General features: G+C 43.2%; 1 protein-coding gene across 2 annotated transcripts in view; it reads left to right on the forward strand.

Moving 5' to 3' along the window:
- Positions 1–16,902, forward strand: part of LOC135557752 (metabotropic glutamate receptor 1-like) — a 51,597-nt gene extending 34,695 nt beyond the window's left edge. The window contains exons 3-8 of one of the 2 annotated variants that reach the window (XM_064991320.1): positions 4,083–4,318; positions 5,943–6,189; positions 6,951–7,119; positions 8,252–8,378; positions 11,257–12,187; positions 13,472–16,902. In XM_064991320.1, coding sequence (XP_064847392.1) covers positions 4,083–4,318; positions 5,943–6,189; positions 6,951–7,119; positions 8,252–8,378; positions 11,257–12,187; positions 13,472–14,291 — 2,530 coding nt within the window. In that variant the 3' untranslated portion in view covers positions 14,292–16,902. The remainder of the gene's footprint in view (positions 1–4,082; positions 4,319–5,942; positions 6,190–6,950; positions 7,120–8,251; positions 8,379–11,256; positions 12,188–13,471) is intronic. The other variant, XM_064991321.1, reaches the window with a different exon arrangement.
- The last annotated feature ends 183 nt before the right edge of the window (positions 16,903–17,085 follow it).

Genomic DNA, 17,085 nt, shown 5'->3' on the forward strand with positions numbered 1-17,085 from the left:
CTGGAAGGAAAGTTTACACTCTAACCAGACACCTAAGTATTTGTAGTTGTCCACGTATTCTAAGTCAGAGCCGTCCAGAGTAGTGATGTTGGACAGGCGGGCAGGTGCGGGTAGCGACCGGTTGAAGAGCATGCATTTAGTTTTACTTGTATTTAAGAGCAATTGGAGGCCATGGAAGGAGAGTTGTATGGCATTGAGGCTTGCCTGGAGGGTTGTTAACACAGTGTCCAAAGAAGGGCCAGAAGTATACAGAATGGTGTCGTCTGCGTAGAGGTGGATCAGAGACTCACCAGCAGCAAGAGCGACCTCATTGATGTATACAGAGAAGAGAGTCGGTCCAAGAATTGAACCCTGTGGCACCCCCATAGAGACTGCCAGAGGTCCGAACAGCAGACCCTCCGATTTGACACACTGAACTCAGAGAAGTAGTTGGTGAACCAGGCGAGGCAATCATTTGAGAAACCAAGGCTGTCGAGTCTGCCGATGAGGATGTGGTGATTGACAGAGTCGAAAGCCTTGGCCAGATCAATGAACACGGCTGCACAGTAATGTTTTTTATCGATGGTGGTTAAGATATCGTTTAGGACCTTGAGCGTGGCTGAGGTGCACCCATGACCAGCTCTGAAACCAGATTGCATAGCAGAGAAGGTATGGTGAGATTCAAAATGGTTGGTAATCTGTTTGTTGACTTGGCTTTCGAAGACCTTAGAAAGGCATGGTAGGATAGATATAGGTCTGTAGCAGTTTGGGTCAAGAGTGTCCCCCACTTTGAAGAGGGGGATGACCGCAGCTGCTTTCCAATCTTTGGGAATCTCAGACGACACGAAAGAGAGGTTGAACATGCTAGTAATAGGGGTGGCAACAATTTCGGCAGATAATTTTAGAAAGAAAGTGTCCAGATTGTCTAGCCCGTCTGATTTGTAGGGGTCCAGATTTTGCAGCTCTTTCAGAACATCAGCTGAACGGATTTGGGAGAAGGAGAAATGGGGAAGGCTTGGGCGAGTTGCTGTGGGGGGTGCAGTGCTGTTGACCGGGGTAGGAGTAGCCAGGTGGAAAGCATGGCCAGCCGTAGAAAAATGCTTATTGAAATTCTCAATTATGGTGGATTTATCAGTGGTGACAGTGTTTCCTATCTTCAGTGCAGTGGGCAGCTGGGAGGAGGTGTTCTTATTCTCCATGGACTTTACAGTGTCCCAGAACTTTTTTGAGTTAGTGTTGCAGGAAGCAAATTTCTGCTTGAAAAAGCTAGCCTTGGCTTTTCTAACTGCCTGTGTATAATGGTTTCTAGCTTCCCTGAACAGCTGCATATCACGGGGGCTGTTTGATGCTAATGCAGTTCGCCATAGGATGTTTTTGTGTTGGTTAAGGGCAGTCAGGTCTGGGGAGAACCAAGGGCTATATCTGTTCCTGGTTCTAAATTTCTTGAATGAGGCATGTTTATTTAAGATGGTTAGGAAGGCATTTAAAAAAAATATCCAGGCATCCTCTACTGACAGGATGAGATCAATATCCTTCCAGGATACCCCGGCCAGGTCGATTAGAAAGGCCTGCTCGCTGAAGTGTTTCAGGGAGCGTTTTACAGTGATGAGTGGAGGTTGTTTGACCGCTGACCCATTACGGATGCAGGCAATGAGGCAGTGATCGCTGAGATCTTGGTTGAAGACAGCAGAGGTGTATTTAGAGGGCAAGTTGGTTAGGATGATATCTATGAGGGTGCCCGTGTTTAAGGCTTTGGGGAGGTACCTGGTAGGTTCATTGATAATTTGTGTGAGATTGAGGGCATCAAGTTTAGATTGTAGGATGGCTGGGGTGTTAAGCATGTTCCAGTTTAGGTCGCCTAGCAGCACGAGCTCTGAAGATAGATGGGGGGCAATCAGTTCACATATGGTGTCCAGAGCACAGCTGGGGGCAGAGGGTGGTCTATAGCAGGCGGCGACGGTGAGAGACTTGTTTTTAGAGAGGTGGATTTTTAAAAGTAGAAGTTCAAATTGTTTGGGTACAGACCTGGATAGTAGGACAGAACTCTGCAGGCTATCTTTGCAGTAGATTGCAACACCGCCCCCTTTGGCAGTTCTATTTTGTCTGAAAATATTGTAGTTTGGAATTTAAAATTTCAGGATTTTTGGTAGTCTTCCTACGCCAGAATTCAGACACAGGTAGAACATCCGGGTTGGCAGAGTGTGCTAAAGCAGTGAATAGAACAAACTTCGGGAGGAGGCTTCTAATGTTAACATGCATGAAACCAAGGCTATTACGGTTACAGAAGTCGTCAAAAGAGAGCGCCTGGGGAATAGGAGTGGAGCTAGGCACTGCAGGGCCTGGATTCACCTCTACATTGCCAGAGGAACAGAGGAGGAGTAGAATAAGGGTGCGGCTAAAAGCAATAAGAATTGGTCGTCTAGAACGTCTGGAACAGAGAGTAAAAGGAGGTTTCTGGGGGCGATAAAATAGCATCAAGGTATAATGTACAGACAAAGGTATGGTAGGATGTGAATAAAGTGGAGGTAAACCTAGGTATTGAGTGATGAAGAGAGAGATATTGTCTCTAGAAACATCATTGAAACCAGGAGATGTCATTGCATGTGTGGGTGGTGGAACTAATAGGTTGGATAAGGTATAGTGAGCAGGACTAAAGGCTCTACAGTGAAATAAGCCTATAAACACTAACCAGAACAGCAATGGACAAGGCATATTGACATTAAGGAGATGCATGCTTAGTCGAGTGATCAAAAGGGTCCGGTGAGTGGAGAGGTTGGTTGGGGGTCACGGCGATTTAGACAGCTAGCCAGGCCATCGGTAGCAAGCAAGCATAGGATGGACGTCTGTTATTAGCCATTAATCCAAATCACACAACAACAACAAAAATAAAAACAATAGATATAGTTAGAGGCCCAAGAAGAAAAAAATAAAATAATAATAATAAAAATAAATAAATGATTTGTCCGATTGTCTATTCAGATAGCAGCCGATAAGACAGCTAACGGTTAGCAGGCCGCAGATGGGCGTTCAGGTAACGTCGCGACGGAGGAGCCAGCCGGATAACTCCTTCGGGTAGATAACGTCGGCAGTCCAGTTGTGAAGGCCCGGTGGGGTTCCGCGTAGGCAGTAAAACGGGTCCGGATAGGTGACTGCAGCCCAGGAGTGATTGATGGAACTCTTCAGCTGGCTAGCTCCGGAATAATTGATGTTTGCTCCGGAATCGACGAAAGCCGATAGTCACACGGATAGCAGCTAGCTAGCTGTCAGATCCAGGTATGAATGTCCAGAGTTAGCGGTAGAAATCCAGGGACATGGAGAGAAAAAGTGGTCCGGTATGTTCCGTTCTGAGCCGCGCTGCGCCGTACAAATCTGGCGATAGATTTTCGAGCTAAAGGATAGCTGATGACCACAAACCGTGGTTAGCTGAATACTAACGATTTGCCAGTAAAGAAGCTAACTAGCTTCTGACCTAGCTTCTGATTAGCTTCTGGCTTGCTCCTGGCTAGCTTCTGGCTAGTTTCTGGCTAGCTTCTTGGAGTTTCTGGCTAGCTTCTTGGAGGATTACAGATTTGAGGTAAATAATACTGTTTTATAAATATAAATTGGTGAGGCAAGTTGCAGGAGAGTGTTTTGAAGATGAGTTTATGGAAAAAAAAATGTATGAAAAAAGTTGTAAATATATATATACGGGACACGACAAGACGAGGACAAAAGACGTCTGAACTGCTATGCCATCTTGGATGATTGCCGAATGCCGGAAGTCCTCCTTATGAATTCATGTGGAAATGTAACACAGACATAATTCTTTAGTAAACTATTTAATTGGTTATCTTTTGGGTTGAAAGCTTTTTTCTTCAGAATGAACTTGCCCTTCCCTCTCCAAAATATTGAACTGACTGTGCAACAAGGCCCTGATTGAACTATTACATTAAACATTCATTATACTGTAGTATAAATAGCCTTTCTTGATAATTGATTAGTTAACCATGCACGATTTAAGTGTAATTGGGAGTTAAGTGAAATGGGGTTTTACCAATAAGTGCCTGATCAGCGACATTTTCATTGTTTTACAAAAGTCTCTCTCCCCCCCCCTCTCTCTCCAGTGATGGATGGGCAGATCGTGATGAGGTGGTAGAGGGGTATGAACAGGAAGCTGAAGGTGGTATCACGATGAAGCTGCAGTCAGAGGAAGTGAAGTCATTTGATGACTACTTCCTGAAGCTGCGTTTGGACACCAACACACGGAACCCATGGTTCCCAGAGTTCTGGCAGTACCGCTTCCAGTGCCGTCTGGCCGGACATCCACAGGAAATTAAGAAATACAAGAAAGTCTGCTCCGGTGAGAATCACTAATAAACTACATTACCCAGAGTCATGAGGAATTAGCAGGGTTTACGTTGGTAGGAGGAAGGAAATACATCTTAAAATAAACGAAAGCAATTGGAAGAAAATTATCTAAAATCATCACAAAAAAGGAGGTTATATATTGACTGCAATTTCAATACATGATGAGTTAGGCCGGGATAACATGAATAGTTAATCTTAATGTTTTGAAATGGCAATTGTATGATAATGATATTGATGTCTCCCTTTTTCCCCCTTTCCAAATACTCTCTCTGCTTTCGAACAAAAGGTGATCTAGGTAAACTGAGTTGTTGCCCCACCAAAATCACTAACACATTTTTTTATGGATATTATTCACAACAAATCGCAATTAACATACCGATTAGATGTATCACCTGAAACAATGCTCAATAAGCATGCTTTCAAACATTTGGTTAGAAAAGCTTTTCCAAGTATCGATGCTGTTGTGAGTATATTCACCTCAACCTCTCTGAAGACTTATTAGACCAATATGGGTTGATCTATGATAGTTTGCTGTATCTCATGTTATGTTCTCTTCCTAAAGATCTCCAAGGTGGTAAGTGTATATCTCAGGATTAAGAAGATGATGAGTTTTCCTGCACTTGCATCGTACTGTATAAGCACATCACTTCACTTCGGCAAGACTTGTAGAGTTTGACTGGTGCCATCTCTGAGGATCATGTTGGACCCTTGTTCTACCTCTAGACCAGTGAAATAAATAGAACGCTTCAAATTGGCTGCTGTGTTCGGAGAAAGCCTGGGGTAGGGTCAAATCAGTCAAACTCTACTGTACAAGCTTTTGGGTTGTTTTTTTGAAAGTACTGCAATGTGGAGGGAGCACAAGGAAGAATGAGTCACTGAAACACACTAATCACGACCCCTTTCAGTAGAACACCAGAGTATGAGAGCGATGTGTATATAGAATACCCCAATGCTGCCTATCTGCATGATCACCACAGACAAAATACGGCCATTTTCTAAATGAATTAAGAAACAATAGGAAAATATGGCAAGAAAATAGTTTGAGATTTAAGCAGTTAAACATTTCACGAAGTAGCACCTCAGGTACAGTATGATTATAGGGTGAATGAATGTATCTTTACAAAAATGTCACTATTAGTGCTATGGTTGCCCTATTCCCTGTGCTTTGTTAATGTCCACCTTTGATTTGCCAGTTGTATTGCCTGACAATGCTTTCAGCTAGCTGACCAAAAATGCCTGTTACACAATATGGTGTCCACAGACTTAACTCTTTCTCCCCCAAGATTCCTCCAAGTTCTGTATCCTTTGGAAAAAACAAGCCTTTGGACACCTTATTGTGATTTACTGTATGGTGTGTGCCAATTCTATTGTGCTGCAAAAGAGAGATGTTTTTGTTGTACGTTTTGATCCAATTATAATTCAAAACTCAGTTCTTCATGGGTTGGAGAAAGAAGTTGTATAATTCTCTTGTAGTACAATATTCTGTGTGATAAAATGTTCCCATTGATACGACACTGTAAATCCAGCACAAACAAACAACATGTTTGCCTCCTTAGGAAAACAACATCAACCAATCCTCCATTTTGACATTCTGTAAATTTCTCACCAATCCCTAGGTAACGAGAGTCTTCATGAGAACTACGTCCAAGACAGTAAGATGGGCTTCGTCATTAATGCCATCTATGCCATGGCCCACGGTCTCCATGACATGCACAGTGAGCTGTGCCCTGGCCAGCCAGGCCTGTGTGAGGCCATGGACCCCATCGATGGCAGTAAACTGCTGGATTACCTGCTCAAGACCACCTTCAGAGGGGTATCAGGGGAGGATGTGTACTTCGATGAGAACGGGGACACTCCTGGCAGGTGAGGGCGATGGATGGAGTAGGAGGAGAAGGATGTAGGGGAGGTGGAGAAGGAGGAGGAGGAAGAGGGGGATGAGGGTTGCTATGGAGAATTGTTGGCGAGCAGATTATGTGTGAAATAACTATGAAAACATATGCATGGGCACACACACACACACACACAAACACAAAACACACACACACACACACACACACACACACACACACACACACACCTTAACCACTCAGAATGAATGCATGAACTGTTAACCTTTTAATTATTTTAACCCTTTAACCACGTGGAATTAATGCATCGAAAATAATAAGTTGAATTTTAAATGGAGAATATGAGATCTTGTTGCCAGTCAGCTACAGACAGTCTCTGAAAGACAGGTGAAAAACACCCCCAGTCATCTGTTTTTCAGCCAGAGGTCAGAGCTAGTACTTAGGCATGGCCTCATAATCAAAATAGATCTGGGTTCTAAGCCCAAAGGTGATGTTCTGTACCCCTCTGAGTGGCTTTACCTGAAATTGCTTGGCAAAACTTCCAACCATATAGTCTATAAACTGTTAGTGATTTTGAATAAAGGGGTCTGCTCTAAGCAAAGTATTTAGGGGTTATCATTAAAACACCTGCCACTAATTCACTCTTAATTTCTCTTTCTCCATTTTGTCCTTGCTCTGTGTCTTTCTCTCTCTCTCTCCCTGTCCCTTTCCATGTCTCCCCCCCTCTATCTCTCTCTCTCTCTCTCACCCATTTACCCTCTCCTTTCCCCCTCTCAGGTATGACATCATGAACCTGCAAAGTGTGGGAGACGGTAGCTATGACTACCAGCAGGTGGGCTCGTGGCACGAGGGCATTCTGAACATCGATGACTGGAAGCTGTGGATGAACAACAGTGACATGGTCCGCTCCGTCTGCAGCGAGCCCTGCTCCAGGGGACAGATCAAGGTACAGACACTGAAAAACCACGCTGAGCCAGGCTGAGCCAGGCTGGATTTGGATAGGTCCTGAACCAGTCTGTCAGGAATACCTAGAACTCAGTTTAGTGCACAACTACTTTCACTATTTCTCTAATGCTTTTTAATGCTTTTGTTTAATCTTATTTGAACTAAGTTTGCTCTGTAAATTGATCCCTAGCTTAGGAATTGATGAGCAGATTCCATTCCTGGTTGAAAATGTATACTTTCATTGTGTATTAACAAAATGCAGTGGAGCCTATATTATCTTGAGGAAACTCAAATCAAATCAAACCAAATGTATTTATAAAGCCCTTCTTACATCAGCTGATATCACAAAGTGCTGTACAGAAACCCAGCCTAAAACCCCAAACAGTAAGCAATGCAGGTGTAGAAACACCTTGAGTCTCTTCAACCAGGGCCAGTATTATTCGGCCTGGCCATAAGCCCACCATAGGGAGCATGACCACTCTCCTGTCTGCTTTAGTTGGGCCCGCTAAAGCTTTGTTTACAGTCCTGTGCTGTGCATCACCCTGTTTTACAAAGCACTGCTCTGGTAGCATACACTCTGGGAACAGGACAAAGTAAATGCAGCTGAGCTTGTCTTTTGGAATATAATTTGTGTACCGCTAAGGAAAAACTGTTACACCATATAGGTTCTTATAAAATGGGCTCCCGAGTGGTGCAGCAGTCTAAGGCACTGCATCTCAGTGCTATAGGAATTACTACAGACCCTGGTTCGATTCCAGGCTGTATCACAACCCTGCTGTGATGGGTTTTCCATAGGGCAGCACACAATTGGCCTAGCATCGTTTGGGTTAGGGTTTGGCCGGGGTAGGGCGTCATTGTAAATAAGAATTTGTTCTTAACTGACTTGCCTAGTTAAATAAAGATTAAAAACATAATACCAACAAAAAAAAAACTATGCACCTGACTTGACTTATTCATTTTAGCTCCTAGTGGTGCGAAGGGCCTAAACTTGCACCATCAAGGCCATATTAGACACTAATACCCGTCTTTATATCTGATTGGGGTTAGTGGTGTGGGGGTTGTGATTTGTTGTGGTTTGGGTATTGTTACTGTATTGACTGATAGCCTCTGACCTCTGACCTCTGTGTGATCAGGTGATCAGAAAGGGCGAGGTGAGCTGTTGCTGGATCTGCACTACCTGTAAGGACAATGAGATTGTCCGGGATGAGTTCACCTGTCAAGCCTGTGACCTGGGCTGGTGGCCCGATGACGAGCTGGAAGGTAACTAACTAACTGGGAACTATGTATTTATGAGCCATGATGACTGACTACATGGATCTACCTGGCTGTATCTCCTCCAGGTCCTACCCCCTCTAACCCTAACATCTTCTCTAACCTGTATGTCACTATCCCCTCTATCTATACCTCCCCCAGCCTTGGCCCATCTCCTCTAACACCCACCTCCCTAGTCTCCCAATCCACCACCACATACTGACAATATATCCCAGGTTTCTGCTTGTTCTCCCTGTGAAGGGGCTGCCAATGTCTGTCTATTCTTCCCCCTTCCTTGCTGATATACTGATTTATTTTGTAAAATATTTTTTTATTTTATCATTCTCTTGTGGGGGGGTTACAGACAATAAACAAATTCATTGTAATTTCATAGCTTGCACCCACCTGTGGAATGCCACTCAAAAATAGGAAGTTTAAAAAAGTACACAAATACAAATGATCATACCACAGAGACAAAAAGCAACAATACATTTAGTATGTAAAGAAACAACTAGTGAAGTTCTATTCTTGACAAAATACATTATTTACCATTCATTTCTTTTGGGTACAAAATAATCGGAAACACAACCAAAACAAACAGCACATGCATTCAACAAATTTGTAGAGTCACAAGCTTGATGTCGTCATTGTGTGCTATGAATATGGGGCCAAATACTTACATTTTTACGACTTTAGTACACACAAATGAATCGGTCCTAATACGTTTGGTCCCCGAAAATGGGGGGAGCATGTACAAAAAGTGCTTTAATCTAAACGATTCACCTCGTATGGATGACAATACCCTCAAATTAAAGCTGACAGTCTGCACTTTAACCTCACAGTCGTAGTATTGTAACAAAAGTGCTGGAGTGCAGAGCCAAACAACAACAAAATTGTCACTGCTTTTGGAGCTCACTGTATTTTTCCATATTCTGTTCCAGTTATTTTTTTAATAGCTCGCTCAGAATGAGATTTCCAAAAGTTGTTTATACATTATAGAGAGCACAGATAATTGATATAAAAACTAACATGATTGGATGGTTTAGTAGTTGGGTTTACGGTCCATTACTGTCCATGATATCAGGAGGATTCCACATTGAGACCATTGGGGGCTAAAGGCTGCCCTGCAGATCGCAAGGCATTGTTGTGAATTATTGGATTGTGGCCATTTTGATTCCCAGTTAAATTGTTTTGAAATGTTCCACCGAATAGAGATTGTGTAAGCAATAATAGAACCAATCTGTAGTTTACATAGTTTAAGGGATCAGTGAAGAACACTGCTTCCAGGGCAATAGGAGACACCATACTTCTTGCTATACTTAGCCAGGGGGTGGAAGGATCATGTCTAAACCAATTCAGGATGGGATTAAATGCCTGGAAACAGATTGAAAATGTTGGTATGGATTTTGGCTACGTCTTCCCCTCTTTGTAGGTTTGTTAATTTTATCCAGGATCACTTACTTTGACATATACATTTTTAAACCGAACTATGGATTTTATCCCAATAGCCAGAAGGGGGAGTCAAGGGAATCATTGACCTCCAGAAATGCAGCTGTGGCAATATATTCACTTTGACAATCGATATTCTGCAGGTTAAAGCAACTGAGATGTTTTCCCATCTTTTGATTTCTATACTCTTATCACCTAAAGACATTACTCTCTCCGTCATGTGCTCTGCCTTCCCCAACTCTTTTCATCTCACCTCCTGCTCTCTTACCTGCTGTCTATCAGTCTGTCTGTCTCATCTTCCCCTCCCTCTTACCTTCTCTTCTCAGCTCTCTCTCTCTCCACTGTCTTCCCCCTTCCCCCTGACCCAGGAGTTGTTTTGTCAGCGATTCGAACTGAGGGGAGCTCTCTTCTCTCACAGCTGATAGGCGAAAAATCCCATTAGCTATTTTAGAGGACACGGATAGATTTCCAACAGTTTGTCATCTGAGATGAAATTGCTCCCTTTCCTGTGTGCTCCTAAGCATGTCTGGGGAATACTAATAGGGAATATCATTCCCACATCCGAAAAGTGGAAAGGTGGATATTTTTATGACTAGTTGTTTTGGTTCACATAGCTCTGTCATTCTTGGTTACTGGGGAAACCCACGTTTAGAGAAAGGAAGGTGTTGTGAACTTGAGGAGCGAGGAGGGAGTGAATCTTTTATAAGTAATGTTGGAATTATTCAAAGGTCTTCTTAAAGCTTTGACAGGATTGTGTAGGGAAGAGAAATATGGGATTTGAAGATTTTTGAGCGAGAGGATGATGATAAGTGCATTTCATATTTGCCTCCCTTTTCCATTGGCGGTGTGTGAGCCTAATTAACTAAGCTTGGAGGCCAGAAATGTTAAAGTTCTTGTGATTTGGCTTTGAGGACTAAATTATGCTGGTTGTGGCGGCATAGATGTAGGCAGGCCTAGCCTGTGGTGGCGCTGTAATGCTATTAGCTAGGAGCACTGTAATACAGGGGTTTTAAGCTGAGTCTGGGGACGTCACATTCCTCCCATTAAGCCCTTGCGACTCTCAGTGTGTCAGATGACAAATCACCACCAATGAGGCATGATGGACAGCCACACACACACACACACACACACACACACACACACACACACACACACACACACACACACACACACACACACACACACACACACACACACACACACACACACACACACACACACACACACACACACACACACACACAATTTACGCTGCAGCATAAGCATGGGAGGAAAATCTGACAGATTTGGAGCGTATGTGTGTGTTCTTGAGTAATTCTTTAGTCTACCCATGTTCCCCTCTTTTCCATTTACAGAGCTTCCTATTTATTTTCCACAATTTACACGCTTCAATGATTAGGTAGACAACAGCATCTCTCCTTTCCTCTGTCATCTGCAGGTTGTGTGCCCCTGCCTCTGAATTACCTGGACTGGTCAGACGTGGAATCCATTGTGGCAGTGTGTTTGTCCTGCGTGGGCATCCTGGTCACCCTCTGGGTCATCTTAATCTTTGTGGTGTACCGCGACACGCCCGTGGTCAAGTCGTCCAGTCGTGAGCTGTGCTACATCATCTTGGTGGGCGTCTTACTGGGCTACATCTGCCCATTCACCCTGATCGCCTATCCCACTGTGGCATCCTGCTACCTGCAGCGCCTCCTAGTCGGCCTCTCAGCCGCAATGTGCTACTCCGCCCTGGTCACCAAAACCAACCGCATCGCCCGCATCCTGGCCGGCAGCAAGAAGAAGATCTGCACCAAGAAGCCCCGCTTCATGTCGGCCTGGGCCCAGGTATTCATCTCCTTCTTCCTCATCAGCCTGCAACTCATCCTGGAGATAACCCTGATCATCCTGGAGCCTCCCATGCCCGTCAAGTACTACCCCAGCATCCGTGAGGTCTACCTCATCTGCAACACCAGCACGGTGGGCATGGTGGCCCCGCTGGGCTACAACGGCCTGCTCATCATGAGCTGTACCTACTACGCCTTCAAGACGCGCAACGTCCCGGCCAACTTCAACGAGGCCAAGTACATCGCCTTCACCATGTACACCACCTGTATCATCTGGCTGGCCTTCGTTCCCATCTACTTTGGCTCCAACTACAAGATCATCACCACGTCCTTCTCCGTGAGCCTGAGCGTCACCGTGGCGCTGGGGTGCATGTTCTCGCCCAAGATGTACATCATCATCGCCAAGCCAGAGAGGAACGTGAGGAGCGCCTTCACCACGTCCGATGTAGTCAGGATGCATGTGGGAGACGGCCAGGCGGCTCAGCAGAGCAAGAGCATTCTCAACATGTTCCGTAGGAAGAAGAACAGAAACGGAAGCACCAAGTGAGTAACCTTCAGTGACGTTCAGAACTCAGGGCCTAAAGAGGAGGGCATATAGAAGGAGAGAATAAGGCCTGCACACGTATTTGGATCCAAAAGGTGTCTTGTGACTACAATTAACAATTTTTTGTAGACCCTACTCTTTCATTCTACAGTTTTCTGCCCAAATATGATGACATATAATGTGTGGTAGATTAGCCAATTAAAAACAAAATGTGCTAGATATTAACATATGTAATCTTTAGGTAATATATGTTGATTTAACTCAGAACTGGGCGTATCTTCAAAGCTAGTCCGATTGGAAGATTAGCACTAAATAATGGGAGCGTATACTATGTATGATGATTCAAGAATAGATTGTATAGATTTAAAGTGGATTCCTAATAGGCGTTCCACAAAGACACTGACAGTAAGGATTGAGACGGAAGATGAGAGAATGTTGTCTTTGAGTGTTGTTTCTCACCATTGCTCTAATATGCTCCTATCAAACTCTTCCAACGGACAGAGGTTGACTCTGACAGGCTAATTTTTAGACAAAGGGCTTGGCAAACTCCTATTCTTGAGGGCTGCAGTGTCTTCGGAAAATAAGGGCTCAGTGGTTAGTAGGAGGGTCTACTAATCTTTCTTTATAGCTCCAGACTGGTTGGTGATTACAAGGTATGAATGACAGCCAGTAGACACTGCAGCCTTCAAGGGAAGAAGAAGCACACCCCTGGTTTAGGTGCTTTTGGTGTATCCTGAATTGCCCTCACATTTATCCCAGTGTCGAAAGCATGAATGCCTCTCTGTCTCCCTCACTAATCACATAAGAGAGACAAATCTAACCTAGCCGGCTAAGCACAGCACTAAAACCTTGTGTCATTACTTTGTGTCAGTTAGTACAGGCACCACATTTTGCAAGTGCATGTTGCCCATCTCAGCTTGATAAGCACTTACTGTAGATAGACAGGTCTACATTTGGTGGACGGCTCAAAATGCTTTGAATTCAGCCATCTAGGGTTCATAATTCTGTTCAAACAGAACATTATGAAATGATGAATCGCTAAGTATTTAGTTAAGTGCGCAGAATGATTATTAAAAGCATTGGCTCTTAGAATGAATGAATGACCCACAGCATTGTTGCCTCTTAATGTTGTTAAAATGTCTTTAAAGTATTTTAACATGCATAGAGAAATGTTGAAATGCTGCTGTTATGTTCTATTGTGCTATGTTGTTTTTTGTTGCTGTTGTCTAACCCTCCCCCCTGGTTGTCTCTGTTAGTAACGGCAGTCTTTATCTCGTTCATAGTTCTAATGGCAAGTCTGTGTCATGGTCTGAACCAGGTGCAAGACACCCTCAGAGGGGGGGGAATGTGTGGCACAGACTGTCTGTGCATGTGAGGAAACAGGAAGCCGGCACGAATCAGACGGCGGTCATCAGGCCCCTAACTAACGCCACCGTCGACCCCCACAGCTGCGACCCCCACCACCATGGCCCTGGCACAGACCCCCACCTCCCCCACCCCGGCACCAAGGCTCTGTACAACCTGGCGGAGGAGGAGGACGAGGGGGGGGAAGCACGCCCTCTCTGGACTCCCTCCCACTCTGGAATGCTCCACGGGCAGGACTCGGAGGAGCCACCCTCTTATTCTCACTTAACGGACTGTACCACTGAGCATTTGCAGGGGGCGATGGTGGACACGCACAGCTCCAATGTCCCTGGATTTAATGACACAATGGGTGCCTCCGGCATTCAGGCCAGCTCCACCAACCAATCCCAAAGCTTCACCTTCTCCCAGCTTTCCCATCCCCTGCAAGGGGGTGCTTCTTTTGGAGAGGAGGACCTCATCTCCTCCCTGGAGGGGGCTGAGGGGGAGGCACTGGACCTCCTACACAGCTACACAGAGGAGGAGGAAGAGGACGATGAGAAGGAGGAGCTGGCTCAGAGTAAGCTGACTCTGGAAGACTCCTTGGCTTTGACTCCCCCCTCCCCCTTCAGGGACTCAGTGTGTTCTGCCGGGTCGGTTCCCGGCTCCCCTGTCTCTGAGTCGGTCTTCTGCAGTCCCCCGAGCTCCGCTTATTCCTCCGTCATCCTCCAGGACTTCAGACAGAGCTCCTCGACACTGTGAGAGCTACCAGGCACTGACACACCACACACACACACACACACACACACACACACACACACACACACACCATGTTACTAAGAGGTAACATCAACAATTGTATTATTTATTTATTTATACATTTGCTTTGTCATTCGCTTGCTTGGATTATACAATACTTTTTACATCAAGGGGGAGTCTAAGTGAGAGAAATAAATAAATAAATGGAATAGTAGCAATCATGTTTCTGAAGGGCTGTGAGTTCCCACCAGCCTGTCAGCAAACTTTGAGACAGTTCCCAAACTACCTGGTTCTTGAGCCAAATGGATTGGCAATCACAATGATGGCTGCAGCTATATGGTTTGGTTTTGCTATTGTTGTGCATTTAACATATTCTATGAGACAAATGGAGGGAAGCCCTATTGCTGTGTAAAAGGTGCTTGAGACTTCTATGATTTCAGTGAGATACAGGGACAAAGCTGGCTAAAGACTACAGATCACAGAATGCACTGCCTGTTTGGTCCAATACTGTACCTGTGCAGTTTATAATATTATGTGTAGCAGACGCAGCTGTTTCAAGACCCTTTGCCTTTTTTCATAGACTTAGTCGTCAATAAGAAGCATTCACCTCAGCTTACCAGTACTTTTACTACTGACCTCATTGCAGCTCAAACATTTGCTCTCTGATAGGAAATAAACTTTCTTTATGAACAGCAGGATATGCTACAGTATATTATATAAGACTGATGTTTTCATGCAGTATTATGTGTCTCTGACATTGCATACAAGGCCCCAAGGTACTGTAACATAGTATACTTGAATTGGAGATTGAGTATTTGCGCTGTGAGATACTTTGCAACATGTTTTGTTATCGTGCCATTGAAAGTAGGTTTCCAGTTCTCTGCATTAATGTTTACTGTATTGCTCTTTGATCGCACATTGCAGAGACTGGTGATAAGGCATATTCAGGAGATTCTGAGATTGTGTACAGTATTCTACATTATATGGTGGGTTTGATTGTAGGCGACAGTAATGTTATGATATAGGTTTAAACATATTCTATGAAATCCTGAGACATGTTTGGTTCACACAGAACGCTATGAAGATGTGGTTCTGTTTTCCATACTGTGTAGGGTGTCCACCCACATTGCCCAGAGTTTTTGAAAACATGTTTTGGTGATGAAATTTCACTTCCTTATGTTATACAATACATTTTAACCAAGACAAATATTATTCTTCATGTTCTGAATCATTCAGTCTCTAACATATCATTAACATTATTACCAAAAATCCGGATTTCTTAACCTAATACATTCGATAATAAGCACAGAGCTCCGTTGACATACAGTAGCGTTGCAAGTTTCTCCTAACAACTTTTGAGGATTTAACATTTTGTGGTCGTCGTCTCCAAAGTTGTTTCCGCGGGTCGCAAAAAACAAAATATGCACGACGAGCTGAATTAAAGGTAAAGGGCTTTGAAAATAAAACGCTTGGTATACGCTCTGTGCTTCATTGACATTTCACAGAGATAAGCATGTTTTGGTGACAAATCTTTAAAAATGACAGTAATTTTGAATTAATATGAAAAGCATATACTAAAATATGAAAATACTACATGACACGTCTCAAAATCAATATCCCATCTATATTTTTATAAGGCCCTGCGAATTCGGGAAGAAAAATGACGAGTTCAACAGGAAAGTGAACCTGTCAGGTAACCATAGCCTTAATTCTTGCACATAATCCAGCCTATCTGACACAATGTACATTTCCTGATTTTTGTACCACTTCTTTTCTATCCTCCATTGATTTAGTCAACCTAATTCTGGCCATCCTATAAGGGTAAATACTCCAATAACATTTGAATGGATTATGATAGAGATATGAGGGTTGGACCATTAGTTTTCTTTGAGGATTATCTACACAATTAACATATTTTACCCAAAGGTCAAAAGATGTGTTTCTGATTGGACACCCTATACTGTGTGTGTGATGATATTTTTTTTTCTGAGGTCGCAGTGTCATTGTAATGGGAATCTACTTGTGTATGTTTTCAAAGTTTGTAATACTGTTGCGCCATCTCTCATTTTTTCACACGAATGGTATGTTTGTAATATCAGTAAATGTTTATATATTGAGAATGTTAAACTATTTATACATTTTAAAACTTGTCTTACAGATGCTTGTGGAAGAGCTGTGTGTTGACATTGATTTTGCGTAACTTTTCAGATAAACTTTACAAGTCAACTGTATCCACTTGGAAATATTAAGATGTAAAGCTTACCAATGGGTAGTTAGTTGCTTCTTGTGGTAAGATTATACACGCTTCAATCTCGCTTAGATCTTGTACTATAAAATTGCAGTTGGTTTACTTGATCATAAGTTTATTAGTACTTTATCTGTAAGAATGAAAATCCAAAGTATATAAACATGAATATACAGTATGTATAGTACTATAGTATTGTAATTGTTATTACAAAATGTTATATTTAGTCTATTAGTGTAAGTTGATTGAAGATTTTAACATTTCTTAAATGTAAAGTAACAGAAAGATCACGTTTTACACAGTCTTAGCTTGAATGAGATAGGCCTACATGTTTTTGGCAAGGTTGAACAATGCTGTAAAATAAACATATTTTATAGTAAAATGACTGTTGATTGCATGATTTCATTATGCTTTAATTTGGGTTAATCTTCATTTTTTCACCAGTTAAATGGCAGTCCCGATAAACTTTACAATGCATTTGGTCTAAATAAGTCCCTACTATTTGTTTGGACGTTTTGATTACAGGTCAAATGTGCATGTATAGAAAACATC

Source organism: Oncorhynchus masou, chromosome 16 (assembly GCF_036934945.1).
Source record: "Oncorhynchus masou masou isolate Uvic2021 chromosome 16, UVic_Omas_1.1, whole genome shotgun sequence".
Classification (NCBI taxonomy): Eukaryota; Metazoa; Chordata; class Actinopteri; order Salmoniformes; family Salmonidae; genus Oncorhynchus; species Oncorhynchus masou.